A 14,381-nucleotide genomic window follows, 5' to 3' on the forward strand; every position below is an offset into this window, starting at 1 on the left:
AACAGTCCTCAACTTAGCTTTGGGCTGGATGCTAACAGAACTTGGAACACTCTCTTGAGTGTGCATTGTCTGGCCTTATAGACGGAATTTCCAAACTGCTGTGACTTTGCATCTTCCAGGCTGACCTTTACAGACTTGTACATGTTTTGTGGAAATAGAGACCATTATAGAACAAAGACTAGGAGAGGTACCCATGGGTCCTTTCATATTAGCCAGGGTGTAGTGGGAAAGGCTTGAGTTGCACTGGGGAGGGCGGGCGGCTCAAAACATGGGGCTCTCCACCAGTAATAGAAGCACTTTGGGCATATTAACTATCAAATCTAGTGGCACAGACACATGCGTGCAATCTTACAATTTTCTGCTCATTATTTCTAATTGTTCTGTAAGATTGAATGTGTTGCGCCTCAATTTATACACTGAATGGGAGCCCAGTATGTGAGACCTTTTACCCTGCAGGTACCAGCAATCATCTAGAGATGGTGCCTTAATTAGTCCTGAGAGATTTTATGATTATAATTCTTATAATTTCAACTCCTAGGGAAGGACGAATTACCAGTGTACACACTAAAGACTGCTTCAGGCTGGTGAGCCAGCCTTACGGAGAAGGCTCAGCCTGCCTCCAGCAGTTGTAAGCCTGGTTTTGCGGCTGTGTGTTTTTCTGTGGCCTGAGTTTGTCTTTGAGTTCCACTTTCTTTGGGCAGCTTTTCTGACAGAACTGCCCTGTGGCCTCATCGGGCAATTCCATCTTCCCTGAAGCTATGTGTTCCCCAAGCTGTGTGGCTCATTGCAATCCTGACCTGTGTGTTCCTTGGGGTTGCTCCAGTTTTGAGGGGTCATATTTCTTTGCTTGAACTGGGCCTCAAGAAAAAGGGTATGTATCCATCCAGTGAGCTGGGGAAGTGACACAGTAACCTGAAAGCTTATGCATCACGAGAGGAAAAGCACCGGAAAGTATTTGTGCAGACTCGGGGGGGGGGCAGCTGGACGAGGCTGGACGAGGCATGGGTCTGTGCCTGTAGGACTCTTGGTGGGTGGCTTTTCTTTGTCTCCTTCATTGTCACAGCATTGCTGTGAAGCATGTGAGGTACCCTACTCACTATCTGCAGCTTGAGGACAGTGCAAACATTCAAGCTAAATAGCCACTAGCCTCAGCAGAGTTGACCAAAGGCCTCAATACTGGAGAGAAGGCTTCTGGAGAATGTGTACATGAGATGCACTGTGACTTGACAAAATAATGGTGTTCTTTCTCTTAGTTTTCAATAACTCAGTTCCATACTAACATAACCTTCCTCCCCCACCTCCCCCTCTTTTTCTGGACACACACACATATGCACATGCACATGTGCACACACATGTTCACGTGTATGCACACACACTCCTGCACATACATGTATGCACACATATATGCACATATCCATGCATGTACACACATGTGTGCATATTCACATGTAAACATACACATGCACACACAAACAAATGTGCACACATCAACATACACATACATGCATACATGGACACACACATGCTCACATGTATGCACACATGCATGTACACACACATATAGCCACAGGCATGCACATGCATACATTCACATTCGCAAGTATACACACACATACACACATGAATACATGTGCACACATGTGTACACACATGCTCACATGTATATACATACATACATAGTACTAGGGATTTCTTATTTTACACTCTTCACTCTACCCTAACGAGATAAAGCATCCACAGGGCCTCATCACCAGTTTCAGAAAGAGGGCATCCCCATATGCAGCAAGCAGTTTTCTTTGCTTGTCTTCTGTTATTACAACTTACTTGCCCAATAAATATGTTGCCAGCAGCAACTACAGACTCAATGGGAGATGACCCCATCGTGACAAGCATTAGCCACCCGACCTACAAGGAAGAAAAGGACAAAGTCAACAGATAACCCTTTACATAGCAAAGACTTAAAGGTCAGCTAAAAATCTCGTCTGTGTTAGGACACAAGTCCTTCATGGCTGCTGTCAGGATGGTGACAGGGACAAACATACAGGAAATTCATCCAGCCCACAGAGCTGATGAGCCACGTCTTCCTGAGTCTAAGTATGCATCATTGTGTCTACATTTGAGCAATACAGAGATGGGGTTTTATAGGTTAAATAAAAGTAATGAATAAATCGGCTACCATGGACAGAAAGCTTTTCTGTGGTCCAAGTGACAGACCTGAATTGTCCATCTATTTCTGGCTCTTTGGAGTAAATGCTATCATTCCCTGTATTATAGAAGAGGCAACTAAGACACAGAATGGTCACTTTGTTGAAGGCCTGCCCCCTCGGGATACTGAGATGGACACGGTTGAGGGTTTTTTTTTCCTACTTCCTTCAGATGAGCATGGTTTGGGGTTCCGCCTTTGTGGGGACAGCTCAGATCTAGGGTATCCCCCAAATGTCTACACATTAAAGGTGGGCTCCTCCGCCTCAGTGTTGCTAGGAGGTGGTGGCCTTTAAGGGGCGGAGTCTAAAGGGATGGCAGAAGTTGTTGAAAGGTGCCCTTGAAGAGGATAGGATTTGCTTTCTAGGCATGTGCTTCGCCTGACACCCCTGCCTCACTCTCTACTAAGGTATGTGTGTGCTTTTGTGTGGCTGTAGGCCACGTGCATGGAGGTGCCTACAAGGTCAGAAGAGGGTGTCAGCGGAGTCCATTTCGAGCCACTGGTTATGAGCAATGGGACCTGAACTCAGGTAGGGCAGAAAGTGTTCTTAGCAGCTGAGCCATCTCTCTAGCCAACTTGGGCTATGATGAAGGTGAGGACTCAATTGCTGGGGCAGCAAGACTATGCCTAACTTGCTTTTAAAAGTATCTTACGCCTATATAACTCTCTCCAGAGCAGAAGCAACTCCTTGTTTCTATTTCTGTACTACCCGTGAGGCCTGGAGGACCTTGGGTACCCCTCAGGAAGCTGTGTCCCCTCTCTGCAGAAGTAACTTCTGCAGTTACAAGGAGATATCCATTGGTTTGCAAATCAAAGTCCCTTGAGAGGTTCCTGAGGTAACATTCTTGCTATGGATACATGCAGGATCACGGACTGGGATCTAAGGACTCAGATGACAGTAGAGGAGAGATACAGGTGTGGTGTGAACGCCTGAATCACAGGTGTTAGGACTTTGAGCGTGAACGCACTCTGCATCATCGGTCTACAGAGCGCCTCGCATCCCAGTACCTTTCTGATGATCCACTGCATCAGCCCCAGGTAGTAAAGCATGGACATCACCGTGCTGAAGAAAACCACGATGGGCAGGATCTGTGGGCGGGGCACAAGCGCGATCAGCGGTCAATGCAGGCAGTACTGTGAGCTTCCTGTAAGCTTCCCCTCCAACTCCTTTCTGCCCCAGGAACATCAGCATAGAAGCGAAACCCCTCTGAACTGAATACTGGGTCATCCAGCCAGCAGCTGCCCTCCGGACAACCTCCGACTCTCAAGTTCTCTATTGCATTGGATTGAGTGTGTCTCCAAAAGTCCACATGGTGGATACGTAAATATCTCTCAAATGCAATGGTGACAGTGTCTGAAATACAGCCTTTGGAAGCAGTTGCCTGTAACTGCCTGTATCACAACTGCCTGTAACTCCAGTTTGATGAGAGTTAAAGCTCTCTTTTAGCCTCTGTAGCTATTGCATGCATATGATGCATATACATATATACAAAAAATACTCATATCCATTAATTAAAATAAATCAAGAAAAAAGATTAGATGAAATTGTTGAAATGGGATGCCCATAACAGACGTTACAGGTCCCTCCTCAGAGCCTGCCCCTGCCCTACCTCACCCTTCCCCACTATTGCCTAGCTAACTGGTCAGAGGCAACATGCCAGGGCAACTTGTGCAAGGCCTAATTTAGAAAAATCTTTATTAGTGATACCCTTAAAAACACACTTTGTCAGGGTTCTTTTCATTTTAATAGGTGGGCATAGAGAAGGAGTCTGGACTTACCTTAAATGCAAAGAAGTGGTCTGTATACTTTTCTCCGAAGACAAACCTGGCTCCAGTATCAGTGTACCCCAGAAAAGTCTGAGAGAGAGAGAGAGAGAGAGAGAGAGAGAGAGAGAGAGAGAGAGAGAGAGAGAGCGCTCATTACACGTCATGAGCCACAGGAAGGAACCTGAGCCCCCCTGAGAGGATGGGGAAGCGCTAGCAAACTCATTAAGCAGGCTTAGGAAGTTAGGAATGCCCGAGAATCTCTGTTTAAATCATGCCTACAAGGCAGACTTCTGACATTCCGTCTGACATTCTGTACTGGCTGTGGTTGTTGGCTCCAATAAGCCATAGGCGCTATACAAGGATGGCCCTAGTTACCCCTACAACCAGAGAGAGGCTCTTTCTCTGTTTGGGGAGCCATCTCAGAAATGCGGCATCGTTTGGGCAGAATGATGGGGTGGGAGGGATAAAGATGTGGTCCAATGGATGACACAGCTAGCGGGCAGTGGCAAACTTAATTGACTACACAGATGAACATATTTGACAGGCGCAGCAAAGCGGCAAGCCTAATTTGTGCCATGGAATTAAAATTAGGATATAATATTACAGATAAACTACCCACATTTAAAATGTCCCGAGGGTTACATCCAAATGTTAAAAGTAGGAAGAAAAGAAAAGCAAGAATTGTTATTATTATTATTATTTTATTTTATTTTGAGTCAAGGTCTTGTGAGCCTCAGGTTGTAGCCAAGGCTGGTTTTGAACTCCTGACCTTCCTGTCAGCTCACCAGCTCTCATCTGACCTACTTACCTGAACTTGTCTCCCCATCCAATCAAAAGCAACAAATCCAGGCCTAGTTCTTAGAATTAAGAGCCCAAGAAGAAACTGTAGTCCAATTCCCCAAAAGACAGGCCTCCAGTAAACCTGTGGAGAAAAACGGAGACCATAAAATATCACGCTAACTAGAACATTGTAATGCTGCTTAAATGAGCAAAATATACAGAAACGTTGGGTGCTGGGGGGGGGCGACTAAGCTTTCAAAAATTGCAACAGACCCCTTTTGATTATAGTTACCTTATTAGGAAGTTAATGGTGACCACAGACTTCCAAGGGGGCATTTTCCCTTGGGAGCATTCTCACATGTCCCTGGGGAAACCCAAGCAGACAGCCACAGAGAATTTTTTTCTAATTAATTAAATTTGTCCTTTGACAATTTCATACATGTTTATATAATCACACTGACTACTCTCCTTCTCTATTCTTATTTCCCCCCCAGCCCTGCCTGCCCTCCTTATTCTTAAAGATCTCTTTCTCAGACTTCTGGGGTTTTTTTTGCTTCATAAACAGGGCCCTCTGTGTACCTGGGGCTTTGGAGTCTGGTGGGTTTGGTAATGGATGCACAACGGAAGCACAACGGAAGGCAATGACTCTGCCCCTCCCAGAATTTATCAGTAGCTGATCATAATCCAAGAGTAAGAGATAGGACCCTGTGGTTGTAGGTTTTGATCATGAACTTGACACGCCAATAACTATCTGGGTCTCAGTGAAGGGTTATCGAGACCAGGCCGACCTGTGGTTGCATATTTTTAGGGATTATCTTTATTACAGTAGTTGAAAATGGGATGGTTGTGGACTGTGGGTGGCACCATTCCCTACACAGCAGCTCCTGAACTCTGTAAGAGTTCAAGCACAGATGCACAATTTATCCTTCTCTGCTCTAGACTGGGAATAACATGCCTCCGTGATTCATGCTTCCAGCTCTTTAATTCACCCATGGTGATGGACTGTACCCTAGAATCACGGACAAATGAGCCCTTTCTTCCTTAAGCTGGTTTTATCAGGGTATTTTTAATCAAAGCAACAGGAAGTGAAAATAAGAGAGACCCTATACAGGTAAACTCCACGCAGGGGTTGTATTCTGTGTTCTTCTTCTGCTCTTCCACGGTGCTCTCCGAGCCTTAAAGGAGATATTCTAAATATCTGACCTAGGGCTGGGTCTTCAGCGATCACACGTTGGGCAGCTGCCAAGTCTCTGCTTACCCACCACCACTCACTACAAAGAGAAACCTCAGAGAACGTCGAGATAGACTCACACTGTTAAAAAGAAAAAAATCAGGGCTGCGTTCACTGTTTATAGACCTGGGTGGAAAAACAGAAAGTAAGGTAGCCCAAAAGTCCTGATGAGTGACCTGGACTCAGAGAGTCGTCTCCAAAACACCTGGTCATTGCAAATGTTACACATACAGCTATTTCTCCACTTGGAAAATGGAAAGGTTGAAATTGATTTTTCTGTGCTCCAAGGTTGTTTATCTGACAATTTATAAGCGAGTTAGATGAGATTTGGCTCAGATGAGGGGCTCTTGTTCCACAATAAAGGGAGCCCATGACCTCGAGTGCAGACCTAAGATGATAGGAGAAATGTACTGTCATCTACGTTTAATCTCAGAGCAGAAAAGAATGGCTTAAAAACTCTGGGTTGACAGAATGGAGATGTTGATCTGAGCAGGGCAAGTAATTTCCATTGCATTGGGTCAAGTTGGTCCCTGATGAATGCTTTTTTTCTGTGGGTCACCCTCTTAGCCAGAAGGGACTGCTACAGCTTGCCGTTGTGATTCGCAGATAACGGCTTCAGTCTCAGAATCCATGCCCATCTCATGGGCTGTGGGCTGATAAAAGGCAGGAGGTGGTATGGGTGGGGGTGGGGGGAGGAGAGGAAGAGAATTCGATGCTGAGGGGCAAGCGTGTAACAGGACAAATCTGATAATAAAAAAGCCCAAATCAAAATGGAATTTTCATAAAACACAGAGTCGAAGGCTGGAGATGTGGCTCAGTGGAAGGCTTGGTTAGTGTGCAGATCCCTACATCAATCCGCAGCCCCCCATTCACTGCACTTGCTTAGAATTCCAGCACTCACGAAGCAGGAGGACCGGAGGTTCGAGGTCATCCCTGAGCGAGTTTGAGGCCAGCCTGGGGTATATAAGCCCTTGTCTCAAAATTAAAACAGTGCACACTAGGGTATAAGATACTAGTAACAGACTGGACCGTCTGGGAATACGGGTCAAAGGAATGAGCTTTCCCATGTGTTTGTAATGGATTCCCGAGTGCACACGAGGGACGCTTTACTTATCTAACTGGAAATCACTAGGACCAAAACAGCCCCGGATAAGCACCCTCGCCCCTTGGGGACTTGCACGAGGTGGACATTTCGCATAGTTAGAGTCCTTCACAGTGACTGCTTTGAAGTCTTGGCTTCCCTGCCTCCCACAGCAAGTTTGTACTTACTCTGGTGGGATGCTTGGAAAACAGGAATAACAGGACAAGGTACATGATGAGTCCGCCAAAGGATACCAAGTTCTGCCGGCCCAGTTTGGCAGTGTCAAGAGCCAGCCAGAGAATAACCGCCAGGATCAATGAGCTCCAGACTACCCTGTGAGGACAGAAGGAGGGAGCCGGGTCCTTTACTGTGCCAACGAGGAGGTGACACACCCCAGAACCAGGAAGCCGTGCTTCAGACAGCTATGGCCTTGTGACCTATGTCCCTCTTCCCTCCTAGCTCCCACCCTCACAAGTCCGAGGCTATGCACATGAGCATCAGAGAGGAGAGAGGGTGTCTGTACACCGACGCTGGTCTCTGCTTAAAGGGTCTTCGAGCGATACCTTAGCCTTCCTCTCTGTCCTTTTTGGGATGGTATTACCTTCATGAGAGGATGTGTTTCCTGTAATTGGGGGACCTTAGCAGAGTTAAATCAGACTTTGGGTCCTATCTTCCTGAGTCTAGTGGATGTGATGGGCTGATTCATGGCTTTGATGGCCAAGTTGGGGAGGCTGCTGTGTGGTGATTGCGCTATCCTGATGAACTGGACTGGTGGGTGAAGTGTCCATGTGCTTCTCAGTGGAGAGAACCAGTCCCTTGAACTATTCAATCGGACCATCTCTAAGGAGAGGAGAACCCACAGTGAGAGGCCAATGAAAAGCCCTGACGGGCATTGTAAGATGTGGGTTCCTTCAAGTGGGCGTCAGGTCCCCAGGGAGCAGCCCTTGTTCCAAGAGCAGAAAGCCCTTCCCCAGGTCAGGTCTATTCTTGCCCTCATCTTGGTGCTGGCTTTGAGGCAAATCTAGAGTCAGGACATCAGGTGAAAGAAAAGGGGACATTTGGCTGAGTTTTCTCTAGCTGTGGATGGAAGAACATCTCAAACTGAAACTAGGCGTGTGGTCATTAGATCATTACCTGAGAGTAAGTAGAGATGTCACAAGATTTTTACATTCTTTTTTTTTTTTAATAGAATTTTCCAGGGGCTTCTCTGATCATAAGCATTATATGAATGGCAACCATTTTCTTCTTCTTTTTTTTTTTNTTTTTAAAGATTTATTTATTTATTTATTTATTTATTTATTACATGTAAGTACACTATAGCTGTCTTCAGACACTCCAGAAGAGGGCGTCAGATCTTATTGTGGATGGTTGTGAGCCACCACGTGGTTGCTGGGATTTGAACTCAGGACCTTTGGAAGAGCAGTCAGTGCTCTTAACCACTGAGCCATCTCTCCAGCCCAGATTTTTACATTCTTGTACAACATAGAAGATAGTTATTTCCACTAAATAAAATTGAATATGGGATGGAAAAAAATGTCATAATTTTAATAGATCGCTTACACAAAACCTGTGTGCTTCAGCATCAAGGGGATTTTTAGAGATCTGGGTTTTTGTTTCTTTGGATGGTTTTTGAGACAAAGCTTATCTTTGTACTCCTGGCTGTCCTGGAACTCACTCTGTAGACCAAGCTGGCTTTGAATGTCGAAGTCTGCCTATCTCTGCCTCCTGAGTGCTACAGTTAAAGGAGTACACCATCACTGCCTGGCAAGATCAAGGTTTTCAGGGGCAATTGGTATAGAAAGAAATTAGAGGAAGTGAAAACTGAATCTAGAAATGATTGAATTCAATGATCAACAAATAAATGCAAATAATGTGATACCAGCTGGCCTAACTTAATAAGAAAAATAAAAATACTTATGTTCATTGTGCATCAAAAATACACACACACACACTGACACACTCAGACACACACATACACATATATACACATACACACACTCACATGTACACACACTCAAATACACACACAGACACACACAACCCAAACAAAACTGAGTTGTCATTTCATCTTGGTCTTTATTTCCTATTTGAAAAATATAAACAAGCAACTAATAATAAATAAGTGAAATAAAACATATCCAAGATCAAATATAGTTGCATGATTTCCATTTTGCAGATGAGTTTAGTGAGATAATGCATAGCTATATAAAAAGAAAAAAGTTAGAAAAAAATGCAAGCTCACACTGTCAGCAACCTTTGCTGTCTTGTATTTAGGAACCAGTCTTCAAGTCAGCACTGAAACCGCATGGCATCTTGTGCTGTTTTCTGACCTGGGGCAGGACAGACATTACTAATTGATAATGATCTCCGTGCATCAACAAGCCCTCGCTGCATGACTAAAACACTACTTTATCCTATGTTCTTGTCCTGTATGTAGGTATCTAGGTGTCTTTGTGACACAGACATGCAGATGAGCAGACTGTCTTTGGACTTTTACCAGCACCTCGGTTTAAGGGGCTTCTTGTGACACTTGAATAATTTTTAAGTGATTCATTATCTCATCTCGTTTGTAAAACGGAGGTACTATAATGGACTGTGGTTACTTCATGTATCAATATCCCATAATGAGAATGGGGTTTTAGAACACATTTTTGGAACAGTGGAGAGAGCCAACATCCCACCCATGCAGTAGGAGAAATGTGGTATTTACCATTTCAGCCAGAACCAATGTCTGCCGAGAAGCCTTCTGCCGGGAGACAGGAAGTCATCTATTCGCTGTTCATACTTGGCCATCAAGTGATCCCAGATGACAAAGAAGATGGCCACCAAGGTGATCACAAACAGAGGAAGGGCTCTGTGGAAGTTTATTGCACAGGCCGCAATCACCAGGGCCAGGAAACCTGTCCAGGAGGCAAATTCAGTTGCTTCTTATCACCAACCAGTGGCTTCCAGCCTGGCCTGACCTGGGCAAGGGGAGGCTTAGCCAGGCACTTGCTGGATGCAGGCGTGCTTGGTGTGGGTTCTAACTTCTCTAGCTGAGTCTTTTGTTCTTCTTTCAAAGAAGTCCCTAAGATTTTACCATGATGGAGAAAAAGATCCTTCCTTTCTTTCCTTCTTTCCTTCTTTCCTTCTTTCCTTCTTTCCTTCTTTCCTTCTTTCCTTCTTTCCTTCTTTCCTTCTTTCCTTCCTTCCTTCCTTCCTTCCTTCTTTCCTTCCTCCCTCCCTCTCTCCCTCCTTCCCTCCCTCCCTCCCTTTTTCTTTAGTATCATCTAAGTTCTGCATTCTCACACTTGGTCCCTGTGGCTGCATTTAAAGAACACAATTTAAGATAAGAATACCAGGTATGGTAGTACACACCTTTAATTCCTGCACTTAGGAGACAGAGACTGGCATATCTCTGTGAGTTCAAGGCCAGCCTGGTCTACATAGTGAGTTCGAGGACACAGTAAGACCCTGTCTCAAAAAGGGAAGGAAGGAAGGAAGGAAGGAAGGAAGGAAGGAAGGAAGGAAGGAAGGAAGGAAGGAAGGCTTCTTATTCTAAAAAGCCAGCAAATGGCCTGCAGGTTAGAACTGGCCTGTTACTAGGGAGGTGGCAAGCTCATGGTGTTTGCTTGTGTGCACTTGTATCCTCTAGTCAGATAGAACTATAATGCAGATACACCTTTCTACCCACATACTATCTGATTGTATTTTGTTACAATGTAATTGTAATTGTTACAATGTTGAAGGTCCAATATGGCCAGACCTAAGATGCTGTGGCCTGCTAGAGGGAAGATGGCCAGCTTTGCTGTTGCTGTTCCAGCTGTTGAACATCAACATGATTCTTGGCTTTGGCAGTGCAGCCTTCTTATTCAAATGGCTATGGGCTTGAGAGGGAAGGTTCGAATTTTACAGTCAATTTGTTTTGTTTTATTTTTTTATTTTTTATTTTTTTACAATGTGCTTTGAAACCCTTTGCTTTGAGAAAACAGAAAAATAAATCAGGGTACGTTCTCATGTGACTGTAGGTTAATGTCTGGGCCATTAGATCCTGGGTTTTGTCCTGTATAGGATCCCACATTAATGTTTGTTCATGTTTAACTTTGTATCATTGTGAAGTCTGCCAGTTGCCCAAGTAGTCTGGATTTGCATTAGCCAAGGTGTTTTCTTCCATGAGCCTCATGAGTAGGGTGATGGTATGGTTTGGAAGTATCCCTCTGAAGTTTGTGTGTTAGAAACTTAATTCCCACATCCATGTTATGATGGTAGCAGAGGTAGGGCTTTGAGGAAGTAATTGTGCTTGAATGAGGAGGTCCTGAGGGTAGGGCTGCCATGATATTACTAGTGGCTTCAAAAACAGAGAAATAGGGAGGCAGAGGCAGGCAGATTTCTGAGTTTGAGGCCAGCCTGGTCTACAAAGTGAGTTCCAGGACAGCCAGGGCTATACAGAGAAATCCTGTCTCAAAAAACCAAAAACCAAACCAAACCAAACCAAAACATAAACAGAGAAATAGAGACATGGGTTAGCCTGGGCTATCTAGTGCTTCAAAGACACCCCCCCCCCCCGCGCCCCTGTGATTTGATGGAGTAGAAGGCCCTCGATGAGGCTGGCACCTTGGTCTTGGACTTCCCTGTTCCAGGACCTGGATAAACATCTGGGATTGAGCCTGCAGCATTCAGTTATAGCAACAGAAAATGGACTAAGACAGTAAGTGACTTAAAAAGAAAATTACCAGTTGACCTCATAAACAAGGCAGGGAAGCAGGCTGTGTAGGTTTTCCCTCCAGGGTTTCTTGATCGACTTCACCCCTTCTCCAGGTGAGTCTGTGAGGCCCAGGGGAAGAGGAGATTTCTTTCTTTCCATAGAAATTAACTCTTGAAAGACCCCAAGGAAAGACGAGAGCCTTCCCACCTCCCTTTGGTATTTACCTGTCAGTAAAATGGCCCAGATGGTGCTTCGGAGAACGACTCTGTGCTTTCTACAAAACTCACAAATTGTATCATACTTCCTCTCCAAGAACCTGCAACATAGAAGCAAACAGGCCACAGAGGTAAATAGAGTGCCCAGCATGGAGCACCTGGCCTGTGGAGCCCTGTTAGGTCATGCAAAGCAGCCATGTTTGGTGTTGTTTCTGAAGCCATATCCCAAAGCAGAAATGGACGTTCATTTTAGCCAGACACTGGTCATAACTTGGATTGGCCAAGCTTCGAGTGGCCAAGCTCTGCGGGGGAGAATAGTAACTAACCAATAAACCACAGGATGGGTAGGGCTTCTGAGAGGAGGGCCTCAGAGTGTATCACATACGCAATACATTGTTACCATGGGAATCATTCACAACTAGGAGGATGAGTGAGAACATGTGCTGAAAATCTGAAACACTACCCTAGGAGATAGAATCAGAGTGTGGTGAGGTCTAAGTTTCTTGAGGTCTAATTCAGGAAAAGAAAAGCCAATAACAAATTATTCTCAGTTGAGGAGATACTGTTTTGGTTTGTTAGCAGCCATGTTAGTGGCTCATGATAAAGAGCCACTTTTAGTAGACCTCTGTCTGCTGCACAATGGCTTCTTCAGCTCTTATCTTGAAGTGGCAGAGAAAGTGTGTAATTCATTGCAGTAATCTGGCCCTATGAAGCAAAGTCACTGCATAGACTTGCTTTGTTTGGATGTCTGGACTGAACAAACTCAACCCACTGGTGATTGCTTCAGTATCGTGACCATTAGTGAAACCTCGGGACACATGACACCTCCAGAGACCTTCTCAGCCCTGGGTCAGAGCCTCATCAAATAAATGAAGGATGGAGCCTGGCAAGTGTACTTGATGGCATTCGCATGTGAAGACCTTTCATCCCCAATTCTGATTTTTGAGAGACATTATTCTGATAAAAGTGCTTCAGGGGCTGGAGGTGTTCTGTGAGGAGTGCACACCACTCCTGGAGAGGACCTAGGTGTGCTTCCCGGCACCCATGTGGTGGCTCACAACCATCATATGATGGCTCACACTTATAGCCCCAGCATTTGAGAGCAAGCAAGGGGGTGGTAGAGGCAAGTTAAAAGTCAGCCTGGGTTAGTAAGCAGATTTGCAAGCACACACCTACTGGCTCTCCTTAGCAACTGTAAAAACTTGGAATAATTCAAGGCCACAAGGTAATGAAGGCAACAGTTTATAAAATTGCTATCACATGTCCTTATTTTGTATGTATATGTGTGAACACGAATGTGTGCAGAACAAATGGGGGAGTCCAAAGACAGCTTTCAGTAGTAGGTGCTCTCCTTCGGGCAGGTACATCCTGGGGATGGAAGTCAGATCAGCAAGTGCCTTTCCAGTCTGAGCCATCTCCTTGGACCAGTTTCTGAGATTTAATGTAGGTTTTGAGAAATCAATTGCCATTGATAGATATGGGGAAGATAAATTGACTCCTTACGTATGGACTGGAGCCATTAGTAGGTAATTTATACCTTTAATGAGAAGACTGTCCTGGGTGAATGTAGAAATAAATTCGAGGTTCTGAGAGCAACATTGTTTCAAATTGACCACATTCATCACCCTAAAAGGCCATTACTTTTTCCAAGTGGTGCTGGATGGGAGGGTGGCGCTGGAGGTGGTGACAGTTTCTAATGAAGCATAGTAAAATTTAAGAACAGAAGAGAATAAAACAAAAAGATAAAACATGGGAAAAACCACACGCGGGGTAGGCGCCGCTGTACCCTTTCTGATGCTCATCTTCGCTATCATCCTCTGTGTCTTCTTTGTTTCCTAGAGGCCCCTGTTCAATCGTGATCTGCCTGTCGTCCTGCAGATCAAACATTGAAACAAAGACAATAATGAGAACCTGGGTGTTATGAACTCTGGAATCCATTGCTCAGGGTTCAAGCAAGCAATGTTCAACACTTTCTCTTAAATTATTATGCAAGAAACAGCTTTCTTTTTCTACTGCATGGACAGTTTTTTCCCCTTTTATAATTACTAGAAATTCGGGGCCACACTTGTGTTCTTCCTCCCAGAGAAGCCTTTGACATTCTCGATTGCCATCTTTTTGGGTTGTTTTTTTGAAAAGACAATTTGTTTGCATTTCTGATTTTTGTTCCAGTTTCTGTTGCAATAGATCAACACCAGACACCAGCTCTCTGCTTTTTTGGGAAGGGCTAAATGAAGTTCAAAGCAAGGACTAGGGCATGGCGATATGGCTCAGTGGATAAGAGCACTGACTGCTCTGCCGAAGGTCCTGAGTTCAAATCCCAGCAACCACATGGTGACTCACAACCACCCGTAATGAGATCTGATGCTTTCTTCTGGTGTGTCTGAAGATAGCTACAGTGTACTTATGTATAATAATAAATA

At 44.8% G+C, this 14,381-nt stretch overlaps 1 protein-coding gene across 1 annotated transcript in view; it reads right to left on the bottom strand.

The window, feature by feature from the left end:
- The window catches only part of Slc28a3 (solute carrier family 28 member 3), a 58,398-nt gene that overhangs the window by 16,061 nt on the left and 27,956 nt on the right, over positions 1-14,381 (bottom strand). Inside the window, exons 3-10 of the mRNA XM_021215906.1 lie at positions 13,748-13,833; positions 11,971-12,062; positions 9,773-9,962; positions 7,251-7,395; positions 4,779-4,892; positions 3,983-4,060; positions 3,212-3,292; positions 1,825-1,905 (exon numbers count right to left, since the gene is read on the bottom strand). Of these exons, the coding sequence (XP_021071565.1) occupies positions 1,825-1,905; positions 3,212-3,292; positions 3,983-4,060; positions 4,779-4,892; positions 7,251-7,395; positions 9,773-9,962; positions 11,971-12,062; positions 13,748-13,833 (867 nt within the window). The remainder of the gene's footprint in view (positions 1-1,824; positions 1,906-3,211; positions 3,293-3,982; positions 4,061-4,778; positions 4,893-7,250; positions 7,396-9,772; positions 9,963-11,970; positions 12,063-13,747; positions 13,834-14,381) is intronic.

Source organism: Mus pahari, chromosome 16, assembly GCF_900095145.1.
Source record: "Mus pahari chromosome 16, PAHARI_EIJ_v1.1, whole genome shotgun sequence".
NCBI classification, from domain to species: domain Eukaryota; kingdom Metazoa; phylum Chordata; class Mammalia; order Rodentia; family Muridae; genus Mus; species Mus pahari.